The 13,882-nt window shown below is 39.1% G+C and overlaps 1 protein-coding gene across 2 annotated transcripts in view; it reads left to right on the forward strand.

The window, feature by feature from the left end:
- The window catches only part of sec63 (SEC63 homolog, protein translocation regulator), a 93,640-nt gene that overhangs the window by 57,459 nt on the left and 22,299 nt on the right, over window positions 1-13,882 (forward strand). For both annotated transcript variants that reach the window (XM_048531821.2, XM_059645239.1), the window contains 7 exons: window positions 242-336; window positions 1,082-1,214; window positions 3,172-3,264; window positions 4,754-4,899; window positions 6,065-6,212; window positions 9,775-9,857; window positions 10,723-10,788. In XM_048531821.2, the coding sequence (XP_048387778.1) occupies window positions 242-336; window positions 1,082-1,214; window positions 3,172-3,264; window positions 4,754-4,899; window positions 6,065-6,212; window positions 9,775-9,857; window positions 10,723-10,788 (764 nt within the window). The remainder of the gene's footprint in view (window positions 1-241; window positions 337-1,081; window positions 1,215-3,171; window positions 3,265-4,753; window positions 4,900-6,064; window positions 6,213-9,774; window positions 9,858-10,722; window positions 10,789-13,882) is intronic.

The raw sequence follows: 13,882 nt of genomic DNA on the forward strand, positions 1-13,882 counted from the left end.
TCTGAAGGATATGTGGGGAACTATTTGAAGTAGACGTGTAGGATATTAAGATTAATTTTGAGGCTAGTTGGTTATAGAGATGCAATGGCCAATAGTTTTTGTAGTTTAGGATTTTAATGAAATGCACATCAAATGTGTAGTACTTACTCTATTCACTTTTCATGTCAGGTTTAATTTCCCCAACCACCTAGCTCTGCCCTACTTGACTTTGATCTCTTACTACTTTTCCTTCACCTGGCAGGCCTCATAATGGTGTTGACTGCTGCGTTTGAGTTTGATCCACGCAGTAATAAAGAAGCAGTCATGAGACCAACAGACAATGTCGAAATACCTCAGGTAAGATCCTTGTGAAGTTGGTTGTACCAGAACATTGTGGTAATGATTTTGTGCTTCTGATTCTCAAATGCTTCTCAAAGCCCAATGTAATAAGATTCCAAACATTATGAAGATAGTTGGATAAATGGTAGGTACAATCTCAGTGTTAAATCAGCTGTGCTCATAGTCTCAGAGAGGGGCAGTCAATAGGTTGGTTGAAATGGAGGTTTTCACACAGCATGAAATAAAACATTTGACAGTGTTCATACTCTCTCTTTACTGAGAAGCTTGGCCTTTGAAAATCGGCGCCTATTTGTGTTATTTGCATTTCCCACTTTATCCTTAACTGACCAGTAATGCTTTATTCTGCCATGGAAACGTAGATTGAGAATTTCATCAAGTCGGATTGAGTTCTAGGGTTATGTCAAGGCCAGATTCCAGTGTATAAAGAATACCATTTGTTGCATTCCTTGACGTACATTTCAAGGTTCACAGTGCAACGTTAAAGATATTTTACCAGACACAATGGGAACTGCAGATGCTGGAGAATCCGAGATAACAAAGTGTGGAGCTGGATGAATGCAGCAGGCCACGCAGCATCTTTTTGTGCTCCTAAGATGCTGCTTGGCCTGCTGTGTTCATCCAGCTCCACACTTTGTTATCTCTGTTAAAGATATTTTACGTTTGCAAACGTTTTTTGTTCCTGCTGTAAGATTAATTCTGTTACAGGGAAAAGAAAACATTATATATTTTTCTCTCATGGCAGCTTATTCGGGAACTCGGAAATGTTAATGAAAAGAAGAAGGAGCTCCCATTTTGTTTACCATACAGTGTAAAGTCAAGGGTTCTGCTCCTTGCACATCTTTCCAGGCTGGAAATTTCCCAAACATTGGAAGAAGGTAATAAGGGAATTCACAAGGCTGAATGGGATGGAACTTGGGAGGATGGGGGGGCGTCAACCACTTTTAATTTCTATACAGGACTGTAAGGATTGTCAATCATCCGCTCAAAAGTTTCATTTCACAATGTCTTGACTTGTGTCTATCCCCTCCCTACCTCCCCACCTACACCCTCTCCACCTATCTTCTTTGCTCTCCATCTTCGGTCCGCCTCCCCCTCTCTCCCTATTTATTCCAGTTCCCTCCCCCCATCCCCCTCTCTGATGAAGGGTCTAGGCCCGAAACGTCAGCTTTTGTGCTCCTGAGATGCTGCTTGGCCTGCTGTGTTCATCCAGCCTCACATTTTATTGTCTTGACTTGTGTGGGTTGTTTTAATGAACATATGAACAAAGAGAGATGCGCTGCCAATTCATGTGATCTTTGACCTCAATATGACCTCAAATCTGCAGTCCTGCCCAGCCTTGATAATCTTTCACCCCATGCTTAACAATATCCAAAGATTTTATTTCCACCACCTTTTTCAGGAAGAGTTCCAAAGGCTCACGATATGAAGTACCCTTTCCAATGCTAGTTACTAGTCAGTTTGTTAGAAACGAAAATATTTTGTTACAATATAACACTTCAAAATATTTCTATTCACGTCTCAAAATTAGCACAATTAAACTGTTAGCAGACCCATAGCAGTCAGCAGATTTTGCAAATTTGACCTAGGAGTGTGACCAGTTTTGTGGGTGGGGCTGAATTTGGAGTTTTTGGATGACCATAAATGATGTTGAGAAGAATGAACTTAAGTATTTTGGAGGCATTACTTACTTCAGTTTTAGATCGCCTGTTCCTTACTCCTGGCTCATCTGTTGCATAGAAATCTGCTTACCAAACATATGGAGATTTAACTCTGTAATCTGTTGAATTCCTCCCTTTTGAGGAAGTGCTCTTAAGCAGGCACTCCTTGAGGTTAATTAGAGATCTGTTGTTCAGTGAAATTTGCCTAGGCAAACATTTCTCCTGTGAAGGATGATTAGCTGGATGCAATTGCAGCCTTTTGTACTGTAGTTTTGGTAAAATTAGGAATACTGCAAGACAGCACAGCATTGATTCAAGCCCAGAAACCTGAGCACATAATCCAGGCTGATAGTTCAGGGAATGCTGCACTATCAGAGTGATGTAATTTCTGATGAAAAGATTTTATGGTGGTACTTGAATAAAAGCAGATGAATTGATCCGGCTGATGTTTATTTCTTCAGCACTATCATCAAATTTTCTTCGCCATTTGGCACTTGGCTACTGAATTTCTCTACAGCAGTGACTTTACTATCTTAAAATGATACTTATTTGACTACCAAAGAAAATCATCTTAGCGCAGCTTAAGGAAGGTGCTTGAATGAGAGGAGATTGAGTGGAGCATTTGAAACCAGTTCCCAAAGGTTTCCCTCAAGAAATGTAACACAGAAATCAACATGTGAGACACCGTTGTTCAGAAGAAACTGACTTGGAGGAAGCTCCTTTTATGAAGGAGAATACCTGTTAGCAGCAAGAAGTGTGGAAAAGGCACTGAAGAAAGGAATGCCAGCCACCTCAAGGCCAAGAACCAATTCCACCTTCTCGAAACACTTACCAAAGGAGTGGTTGGAGATGCTGTTCGAGGAACAGGCTCATCAGTCACACAAGGACCTATAAAACCCATGACCAGTAATCATGCATGAATGCTGATGTTCAACTCCGAAGTGGTTTGTGTAACTTTCACATCATCAGATAATGCATTCTTTAAACTGGAAATTATAATAGAATTATGTTAGAAGTAACATTCAGAAATGTTATAGTGCCACAATAAATAGTCTATGTTAGGAGAAAGGAATTTGGATAAAATTTGCTTTGCTTCCATACCTTTTTAAAAGATGATAACCATTTGAGTATTGAGAATGAATACTAACCTACCAAATTATTTTCTTTCAACAAGATTATTGGTTTGTTATACGCAAGTGTCCTACTCTCCTTCAGGAAATGATAAATGTTGGCTGCCAGCTGACTATGATGGCCAATACCCGAGGAGGTAAGTACTTTTTAATGTTAATTAATAGTAAGTAAAAGTAATTCTACTGGTATGCAACTTTGGTGAATGGAATAAAAGGAGAGATTTTGGTCTTATATTCAATCAGGCCAGTTGTTTGGCAAGTGGATTCTGGTAGAGGTGTTACCATGGAGAATATAGCTATTAATAAGCAGTTAGCCACCAGCTGTCTGAATTTCAAAACCAGTAAGGCTGAATCTGATTGGATAGGGCGTTTTCCTGAGAAATGAGCCAATGAATGACTGTCACATATTTGGTTAAGTTGAAACTGTTGCAGTGTGATGTGTAAATATGCGTAGCTTCCAGTATATGTGTGCTACAATCCCACGCAAAACAAAAACACTCCAGTTGCTGGAAATCTGAAAGAGAAGCTGAAATTTCTGGAGAAATTCAGCATGTTTGGTAGCACCTGTGAAAAGAAAGCACAGCCAACATTTCAAGTTCAGGGATGCCTCTTCAGAACAGTTCTAAAGAAGGGTAATTGAATCCAAAACATTAATTTTGCTTTCTCCTCTTTCTCAAATGCTGCTGGTTTTGATGAGTTTCTCCAGCAATTCCTGTTTTTGTGCCACAATCCTGAATTGGCTGTCAACGTAATCCTTCATGTGATTATCCAACAAATATAGTTCAGTTGCACTGTGTGAATTTTGCAAACATGAACTGGTTAAGTACAGTTAGCAACTTATTTGTTGTGAACTGCTAAATGAATATGCTGTTGATACAATCCACCAGTCTTTGGGGTGTACAGCCTATATACTTGGCAATAACACTGCCATTGAAATTCATATACCACGCAGCTCAGTTGCCTAATAGGCAGAATGTCTTTTTGACTTGACACCACTTGCGTTACTACCGCAAAGTAATAGTGAGGGTGAAATGATCGATTTACATTTGCTATAGAAACAAAATACTGTGGACGCTAGAAATCTGCAACAATCAGAGAATGCTGGAGAAACTTAGCAAGTCTGGCAGCATTTGTGGAGAGCAAATCAGAGTCACTTCTGAAGAGGAGTCATACAGAATTAGAAATGTTGGTTTTCTTTTTCCACAGATTCTGCCAGACCTACCAGGTTTCTCCACATTCTGTGTTTGTTTCACATTGCTACTGCAGTCTGTGCAGACAGAATAAGCTCTCACTGTGACTATTTCAACTTATTATAATAGGTGACAGTAAAATAGGTTCACTTCCTAGGGCAATGTCTGGTCCAATCAGTAAACCCACTTGGCTTTGAAGTCTAGACTGTGCCTGGCAATTAACTGTCAATCATCATAAATATGCATTCTCCCTTGCAATGCTGCTACCTGTCAGAGTCTAGTTATCAGTTTGCACACTATCATTGTATATGTTGATTTTCCCATCATTGGTAGTCTTGCAAATAGAAAACTTGTAATATGTCTTTTATTTTTGAGCAATAATTTATATATCTGGTATCATGATATGCAGATTAAATTCTGCATTGATTCTGAATAGGAATCCATGCTCCCCGTTTGGAGTCCATTGAGAACTGTATGAAACTGTCTCAGATGTTGGTGCAGAGCCTGTGGGAGTCTAAATCTCCTCTACTTCAGCTTCCACTCTTTGAAGAAGAACACCTGAAATACTGTTTGTCTAAGAAGGTAATAAGTTGTTTATAACGGATAAAAATGTCAGGGTATGGATTGTGGAAATCTCTATCTGTAAATAGATGTACAGCTGCTGAATCCATGAATTAGCATAAGTCAACCAAGTTTAAATAATAAAGATAAGACTTATTTTCTGGGGCTTTGCAGCCATTTGAGAAATATTTCAAACTCAATTCTGAGAGGCTTATTAGAGTATGTTATACAGATTCATGAGGGGACAGGGCCTGATGTACTTTGGTCATTCTGTGCATTTTTTGATAAGTTTGTAAAGATGCTGTAAAAACTTGGTGAAATTTTTATAACCTAGTTAAATAATTCTTTTTTCTTATTCATTTGAATTTGCAAACTTTGTACGTGAATTAATGTTACCAAATCAATTTTTGGCTCATGTTACCATACAAGATGATGCAATTTGTTTAAATATTAATTAATCTAGTTTTTTCCTCATCTTATGTATAACAAATTGAGGATAATTAAATTGGTTGCAAAATGTTTTTGACAGTTCGACATATTTAGGATTTCAAATGCATAAGTGCCCTTCACTATATGAAGGTAAAGCTTGCAGCTATTTCATGTAAATAGATTTCTTGAATTTATAACTTTGTGCAATGCAGTGACTTTTGGTATATTTATTTTGAGTAATAATTGTTCAAGTGTATTTGACCGGCTAGAAATTCTTTTGCTCAAGCTTAAATGTCAAATTACTCTATAGTTACACAGAATGTCAAGTGTGTAGACTGAATTAGAGGATGTTCTTTTCATGGTAACTTTCACAGGGATTCTGTGTGAATAATGAGTGGTGTTCAAAGAAAGTTTTAAAAGAAGGAAGGTCTTCAATTACATGAAATGGTCCATTTTCTAAAATGTCCAGCTTGTACACGCATACCTTATTTATTATGCTGACTTAGACAGTTTGGCTAATGCCTTGCTGTGGTAGATTATAAAAATGTGTTTTGAGAAGGGAGCAAACAGTGACCTGTGCTAATGTGAAATAATAATACTAAAGCATATTGATCTTAATGAAATATTTCATGCAATATATTTGTAGTAATTATATCTATTGGTGACAGCACTGATTTTACTTGCTGTACTTGAATGCTGTTGCATATCTGCAATTTATTAAAAAAAAGTATAAGTTCTGTCCTTCTCTTTTCTATAGTACAAAGTCCGAACAATTCAGGACCTGGTTAGCATGAAAGATGCTGATCGTCGTAATATGTTGCGGTTTTTGAGTGAAGAGAAATATGATGAGGTCATGGCAGTACTTGGGAATTTCCCTCACGTTACCATGAAGATAAAACTGCAAGGTATGGAACATTATCTCTGGAAATGTCTTGATGTGAATGTGCAACCCTGCTGGGGGAACTGCAAATTGGTATCATCTTTAAAGTAATCCAGTAATAGGTAGCATTGAATATTTGTTACATGAATTGAGAGATCAACGTCTGAACTTTTAATGGGAATGGTCATTCTGTATATCAGTATTATTGGGGTATCAGTGAGGTTCACAAATTTTTATCAAACTAATTTGTGGAATGTAGCCTTCAGTAGTTTAATTTTACATACTTGTGCTGAGCTTCATTTGTAAATTGTGAAGCCACATTTACAGTTCACTTTTAATCTAATTGGAAAGTGTAGTGTTTTTCATTTTTTCGCCACGATTGTGTTCTGCAGTTTGAGCCCTTACCTATATTTTGTTTTGATATTTTAAATTCCTCTCACTTCTCTTGCCAGTGTTGTGATTATCAATGAGATAGACACATGTATCATGGCCTGGTAAGATGCGTAGTATTTAAAAATAAATACAGTTTATGCCCTATGATAACCCTGATTTTCTCCAGTATTCTGTGCCCCAAAGTCAAACCACCTAAAGCCGAAAGTTAACCTCCAAAAAGTTCGTAAGCCATAGAATCGTAGTTTTTTTACAGCACGGATAGATGCCCTTCAACTCCTCATGTTTACATCAGTTGTCAAACATTGGTCTATTTGACCCTGTTTTCCAGCACTTAATCCATAGTCTTGAATGCTATAGCATTTCAAGTGTTCTTCGAGATAATTATTTAATGTCTTGAGGCTCTTGCCGCTACCATCCTATTTGGCAGTGACTTCCAGACACTGAGTGAAAAAGTGTTCCTCAAATCCCCTCCAAACCTCTTGCCCCCTTGTCTTTAAAATTTTGCCCCTGTTTATTGACCCCTCCACCAGGGGGAAATATTTCTCCTTATCATGTCTTTGCCTCTCAGAACTTTATACACCTCAGTCAGTTCTCCTCCTTAGCCTCTTCTGCTCTTAGGATAACAACCCCAGCCTATTTGGTTGAATTACCCAGTGCAGCCACATTCTGGTGAATCTCTCTGCACCCTAACTAATATTATATACAGCATATCATCGCCTCTTTGCTTTTGTATTCAATGCCTTAACCATTGAAGGCAATTATCCTAAATGCTGTCTTAGCCACCTTACGTTACTATCTTCGAGGGTCTTCACGAATGGATATTCACACCAAAGTCTCTTCAATCCCCTGCACTTCCTAGGGTCCCATAATTTAACATGTGCACCTTCACCTTATTAGTCCTCCTAAAATATATCATCGCTGTCCTTTTCAAGATTAAATTTCATTTGCCACTGTTCAGCCCATCATGTCATTCTGTAGTCTGAGACTTTGCTTCTTGCTGTATACCTGCCCACCAATTTTCATGTCATCCGCAAACTTAGTGATCATACGTTCTCCTGCATTCATATCTAGAATTTTCTACATTCTTCATTAATGTACACAGCAAACAGCAAGGAATCCAGAACTGAGTCCTCTGGTATGCCAGGCATCCAGTCACAAAAACACCTTCTGACAATCGCCCTCTGCTTCCTGCCACAAAGCCATTTTTGGATCCAATTTGCCAAATTTTCCTGGATTCCATGGGTTGTTAGGTTCTTAACTAGTCAGCATGTGAAACCACATCAAAAGCCTTACTGAGGTCTGTGTAGGCTGCATCAAATGCACGATCCTCATCTTCACACCCCATCATCTCTCTGAAAAGTTCAATCAAATTCATTAGGTGAGATCTCTTCATTAGTAAGGCATGCTGGCTATCCTTGATTAATTCTTGCCTCTCCAAGTAGAGATTCATTCTACCTCTCAGACATTTTTCCAATAAGTTTCTCTACCATAGGTGTTAGACTTCCAGCCTTATCCCAACCACTGTTCTTGAAGACACCACATTAGCTGTACTCCTGTTCTCTCTCTAGCCAGAAAGAATTTTAAAATTCATGTTAGAGCCTCTGCAATATGTTCCCTGGCCTTTGTCAGCAGCCTGGGTGAATCTCGTGGACCTGGTGATTATGCACTTTCAAACTTGCTAAAACTCCTCCATGTTAATGCTAATTTTTCAAATATATCACAGTTTCCCTCCCTGATTTCTTTGTCTACATCATCCTTTTCTACAGTGAATACAAATGCAGCAAGCTCGTTTTAAAAACTCAGCTACAAGTTTCGGCTCAGCATAAACTTTGCTGTATTAGGTCCCTGGTAACAAAGTGTGGAGCTGGATGAACACAGCAGGCCAAGCAGCGCCATAGGAGCACAGAAGCTGACGTTTTGGGCCGAGACCCTTCATCAGAAAAGGGGGAGGGGGAGGGGGTTCTGAAATAAATAGGGAGGGGGGGTAGGTGGATAGAAGCGAAGATAGGTGGAGAGGAGACAGACAAGTTAAAGGGGCTGTGATGGAGCTAGTGTAGGTGGGGAGGGGATAGGTCAGTCCGGGGAGAGTGGACAGGTCAAGGGGGCGGGATGAGGTTAGTAGGTAGGAAATAGGGGTGCGGCTTGAGGAGGGGATAGGTGAGAGGAAGAACAGGTTAGGGAGGCGGGGACGAGCTGGGCTGGTTTTGGGATGCAGTAGGTGGAGGGAAGATTTTGAAGCTTGTGAAATCCACATTGATACCATTGGGCTGCAGGGTTCCCAAGCGCAATATGAGTTGCTGTTCCTGCAACCTTCGGGTGGCATTGTTGTGGCACTGCAGGAGGCCCAGGATGGACATGTTGTCTAAGTAATGCGAGGGGGAGTTGAAATGGTTCATGACTGGGAGGTGCAGTTGTTTATTGCGAACCGAGCGTAGGTGTTCTGCCAAGCTGTCCCAAGCCTCTGCTTGGTTTCCCCAATGTAGAGGAGGCCACAGCGGATACAGTATACCACATTGGCAGATGTGCAGGTGTCCATCCCCGCCTCTTTAACTTGTCTGTCTCCTCTCCACCTATCTTCTCCTCTATCCATCTTTGATCGCCTCCCCCTCTCCCTATTTATTTCTGAACCCTCTCCCTGCCCCCTTTTTCTGATGAAGGGTCGAGGAAACGTCAGCTTTTGTGCTCCCAGGATGCTGCTTGGCCTGCTGTATTCATTCAGCTCCACACTTTATCTCGGATTCTCCAGCATCTGCGGTTCCCGTTATCTCTGTGTTAGGTCCCTAATGGGTTGTGTCCTTTTCCTAGTTATTCTCTTCCCCCTAATATATTTACAAAACAGCCTTGGATTTTCCTTAATGATAGTCACTAGTGTTTTCTCACTCCCATTTTCACTGTTCTAATTTTTTTTAAAGCAACAGCCTGCTCTTTCTGTACTCTCCTTGGGCATTTATTGTTTTGAGTATTGAAAATATTCGCTGCCTTTGTTGTGCTAATCTTTTGCGTATATTTTAGAGCAACATCGTGCAATTTTCTAATATTGGATGGTGGTATTTGAGGTGCATCTCTCGTGGCAAGGGCTAGAAAAGCCCATCATCTTGAGTGGAACTGTGACTATTTTCTAGCAGAGAAGAAATTGTAGGATTGGGTGGTAGTGTAAGTTGTAAGTCTTCGTTAATATTGTCTTTTCTTTGTAGTATTGGATGATGAGGACAGCAGTAACATAACTGCAGGATCAATTGTCACTGTCACTGTGACACTTCACAGAGATGATATGGCTGTAAGTAGCAGTAATGTCACTGGATGCACTGAGTTGTCTTTCTCTGCTTTAATATTTTTTCATGTTGCCTGGTGTGAAATTTCGCTCTATGCTTATAAAACTCCTGGGGTGCTTTATTCAGTTAATGATGTATAAATACAAGTTGTCACAGGAAGTGAGAGTTGCAATTTTTTTGACAGTTGACAAAGTAAATTCATTAAAAACCTTTCAGCTACAAAGCAATGTATTTTCTAGTGTACATCATTGTATCTCTGTTCCTCACCACCAATTCAAGTATTACTTTTATCATTCTTAATTCCTAATTGACAATTGACAACATACGTTACTTTGTCCTTTACTGGAAGCAAGAGAGACTCAGTTATTTATTGCTTTTTCTGACTATTGGTGTCTCATCAGAACTTGGGCAGAACTTTTTTGACCTGCATTCTGTGTTATTACAGGAAACATGGCAGCCAGTGTGTAAAACAGAAGCTCCCAGGAATAACAATGTGATAATAAGTAGATAATCTGTTTTTGTGACTGTTCACTGGGGATTAAATATTGACCAGATCAGTGGGTGGGTGGGGAGGGGGGACTTGACTTCAAATTGTGTCATGGAATGTGTTCTGTCAGCTGAGGTCAGAAGGTGTAGAAGGGTACGAGATCATTTTACAGATTTATCCTTCTAGTCATCTTCCTGTGACTCACTGAAAACACTTTCACACTATTTTTTAAAACTGTCTTAATCTTTTAGCTTTTAAAATGCTCTTGATGCCCAAATTATCTGATAAAATAAGCGAGCTGTCGATTCTGTAATTTACTTAGAATATTGATTTGCTCTATTCAATTCCATATATTTAAATATTTGAATGTTATTTTTCCACAGGCGATCTTTGAAAAGGAACAAGAACAAAGTGCCTGTATAAATGAAGAACAAGAAAATGATGACATAGTAAGTTTGTGGTGAAATTCATTTTTACAACTATGTGAGAACTCATCAGCTTTTGACTTTTACTTGTCCTTGACTTCCACTACACCTATTCTTCTAGGCCTCATGGAGTTACTTTTATACATTTTTCTATGAATATGTTTTCCAGATGTATGGGTTTCTTTAGAATTGATACACCTTGCTTTCAGCATTCCTGCTGTGGTCAGCAGTGAGTTGTTATGGACTCGGTACTGCTGAACTCTGCTTGAACAATTAAAAAGCTTCATTGACTAGTTTATGCTGTCCTCCACAGTATGTCTATATTGTTTGTTAATTTATACTTAGTATTTGTATTATCCATTTCTCATTCTTTTAATGTCAATAAGTTACCTAAAAACTTTGCTAGTTTATAGTGAAACACTTTATTGAAGAGATAAAACAGTTGCTGAATAAGGCACTATTTCTAAAGCCATGATGTCCAAATTAACATTGATTATGGCATTACTGATTTCATTGAGTGAAGAGCTCTGTAGCAGCAGAGATGGTAATAGCAGTTTTGAAAGAGGCGGGACTCAGGAGAAGTCAGTGGGAAGAAAATTCCCGAGCAGAAGATTGAAAGTGTCAGAGAGAAAGACATCTTAAAAGGCTATTGAAGATGTGTGCTTAGGAAGCCCATGTTAAGTAATAAGTGAGCTCAGTTCGCAGTTTGTTTTAAAAGTCTCCGGGAAAGACCGAAGAAAGAACTAAAATGGTATTATTGAGTGGGTACACAGTTTTCTGAAATGAAACTGATTATAGCAGTACCATTTGAGCAAGAAGCTTTAGCATGGAGATGGGGTGCTTCTTCACTGAAGTTTGCTGGCATTAGAGGGATGAATCTTTCCAATGTATTTGTAATGAGCTCAGTCAAATAATCGTCTAATAGTGTTGTTTTGTGGAATCGACTTCTTTTGTTAAAGGTATGTTGATGGTCTGAGGAATATGTTCAGTGTCTGATCTCTCACATTAACTGAACTAAATAAAGCTTTGAATAAAATTTATCCAGAGCCAGATTTTGCTCTGGAATCTGACAGTCGGCTGGTTTCATAACACTTGATGACTTGCCTTTAAAACCCACTTTTGTCAGACTTTTGGCTATCTCTGCTAATATTGTTTCCTTTGGCCGTATCATTTTAATGATCCCTCTCCTGTGATGCAACTTGGCTTTTCTCTGCTGACAATGCTATGTTTGTGTATGTTAGTTCCTAAATGTCTAATTTAGCATCCACCTGCTGTCAGCTATGTTAACCTTGCCCTCCTGCAATCTTTGGTGATCTGTTGCCAGTTTCTGTAACCGCCGTTTTATTTTTGGTAAATTCTGATGTTTGCAAAAATTGAGGAAACTTGCATAAATGCAATGTAGCCTGAGCGAAGACCCCATATAGAACACCACATCCTTATAGTCGGTACCCGAGTGCTCAGGCCAAGGCGTTACTTATCCTTTAAATTTGATTAGATTCCCCACAGTGTGGAAACGGGCCCTTTGGCCCAACAAGTCCACACAGCCCTTTGAAGCATCCCACCCAGAACCATCCCCCTATAACCCACACACCCTCTGAACACTATGGGCAACTTAGCATGGCCAATCCACCTAGTCTGCACATCTTTGGACTGTGGGGGGAAACCGGAGCACCTGGAGGAAACCCACGCAGACACGGGGAGAATGTGCTAACTCCACACAGACAGTCGCCCAAGGCTGGAATCGAACCCGGGTCCCTGGCGCTGTGAGGCTGCAGTGCTAGCCACTGTGCCGCCCCATGTACCATAATTTTTGTTGCAGGTCATTGGCACTTTATTTTGAAAATCGATATATAGCACTTCCACTATATTTTCATCATCTATTATTTGTACCCTTGTGTATTTCTCAAAACAAAAATGTGCAATGAATAACAGAGTTAAATGGTTAAAATTGAGCAAATTGTTTGAATGTTGGCTTAGCAATGTAAGATAATGGATAAGATAAAGGAGCAAGGATGAGAAAGACTAAAAGGAGAGGAATCAGAATTTTATAAGTTTCCAAAAAAGGTAATAAGATGACAGAAATTCTCAGAGATGGAGTCAATACAATTCTTAAGCCTATAGGTGTTGGTAATGGCTTTCTTTAGAACAAAATGGAAGTGAGAACATCGGTGTGCTCGAGGAATATATGAAATAATTGAGACAATCATGGAGGAAAAGAAAAATTTTTCTGTTCTGATTTTTGTTTTAAACAATAGATTTCAAAGTAGATAAAATAAGGGACTATGGTAGCACTAAAATGTCAGCAAAAATAGTAGAGGCCCTGACCTAATATTTTTCCATTGTCCTTAAATATCCAGATTGAGCCATGAGGCTGGAGAGTAAAATCCTTGGTTAAGAGGGATAGACTGGCTAACTGTAGTGTGATGCCACCTGTGGCAGAAACCTTTAGAATATATTATTGGCGATAGACCTAAAAATACATGCTTTAAGAGAGTACAGTGAGGGTAGGTATGTAAAAGTAAGTTGTTGATAAATTTAATCAGCCTTTTGAAGGTAAAGCAAATGTAATAGTTCATAAAAAGGCATTCAGCATTGTGTTTATAAGGACTGTTATGAAACATGAAAAGCCACATGGCCTGTTGGGTTCAGTTAAGGGATTTATCAAAAAACATGTCAGCACCTAATGCATGTGACGAAGTAGCTGTATGAATACAAAGTTTGTTAGAGACAAGAGATGGTAGTTAAATGTTTTTCATTATTTTCAATGATTGCAGTTTGGTATGAGGAAAGCTGCATGAATTTGAGTGATTCGTCAAATAACAGGTGGACTGTTGAAGATTTCAGGAAGAACCTAATCAGGATAGCAGAATGAGCTTGGCAGATGGGAAGTACTTCAAATTGCTAAAGATGAGCTTTAACCCATTTTGTGAATTAACTAAGGAGTGTGCACTTTTTGGTAAAGTATTGAGGAGCATAATTTTTTTTAGAGGCTCAAGGTATATAATAGCATGAAAGAGTACTAGTAATTTGGTAAACCAAGAAAAGACCAGCATGATTTTAGATCTAACTACTGAGGGCGTCAATCTAGTTATAAAGCCTAAGCACGAACTTACTCAAA

Source organism: Stegostoma tigrinum, chromosome 4 (genome assembly GCF_030684315.1).
Source record: "Stegostoma tigrinum isolate sSteTig4 chromosome 4, sSteTig4.hap1, whole genome shotgun sequence".
Taxonomy (NCBI): domain Eukaryota; kingdom Metazoa; phylum Chordata; class Chondrichthyes; order Orectolobiformes; family Stegostomatidae; genus Stegostoma; species Stegostoma tigrinum.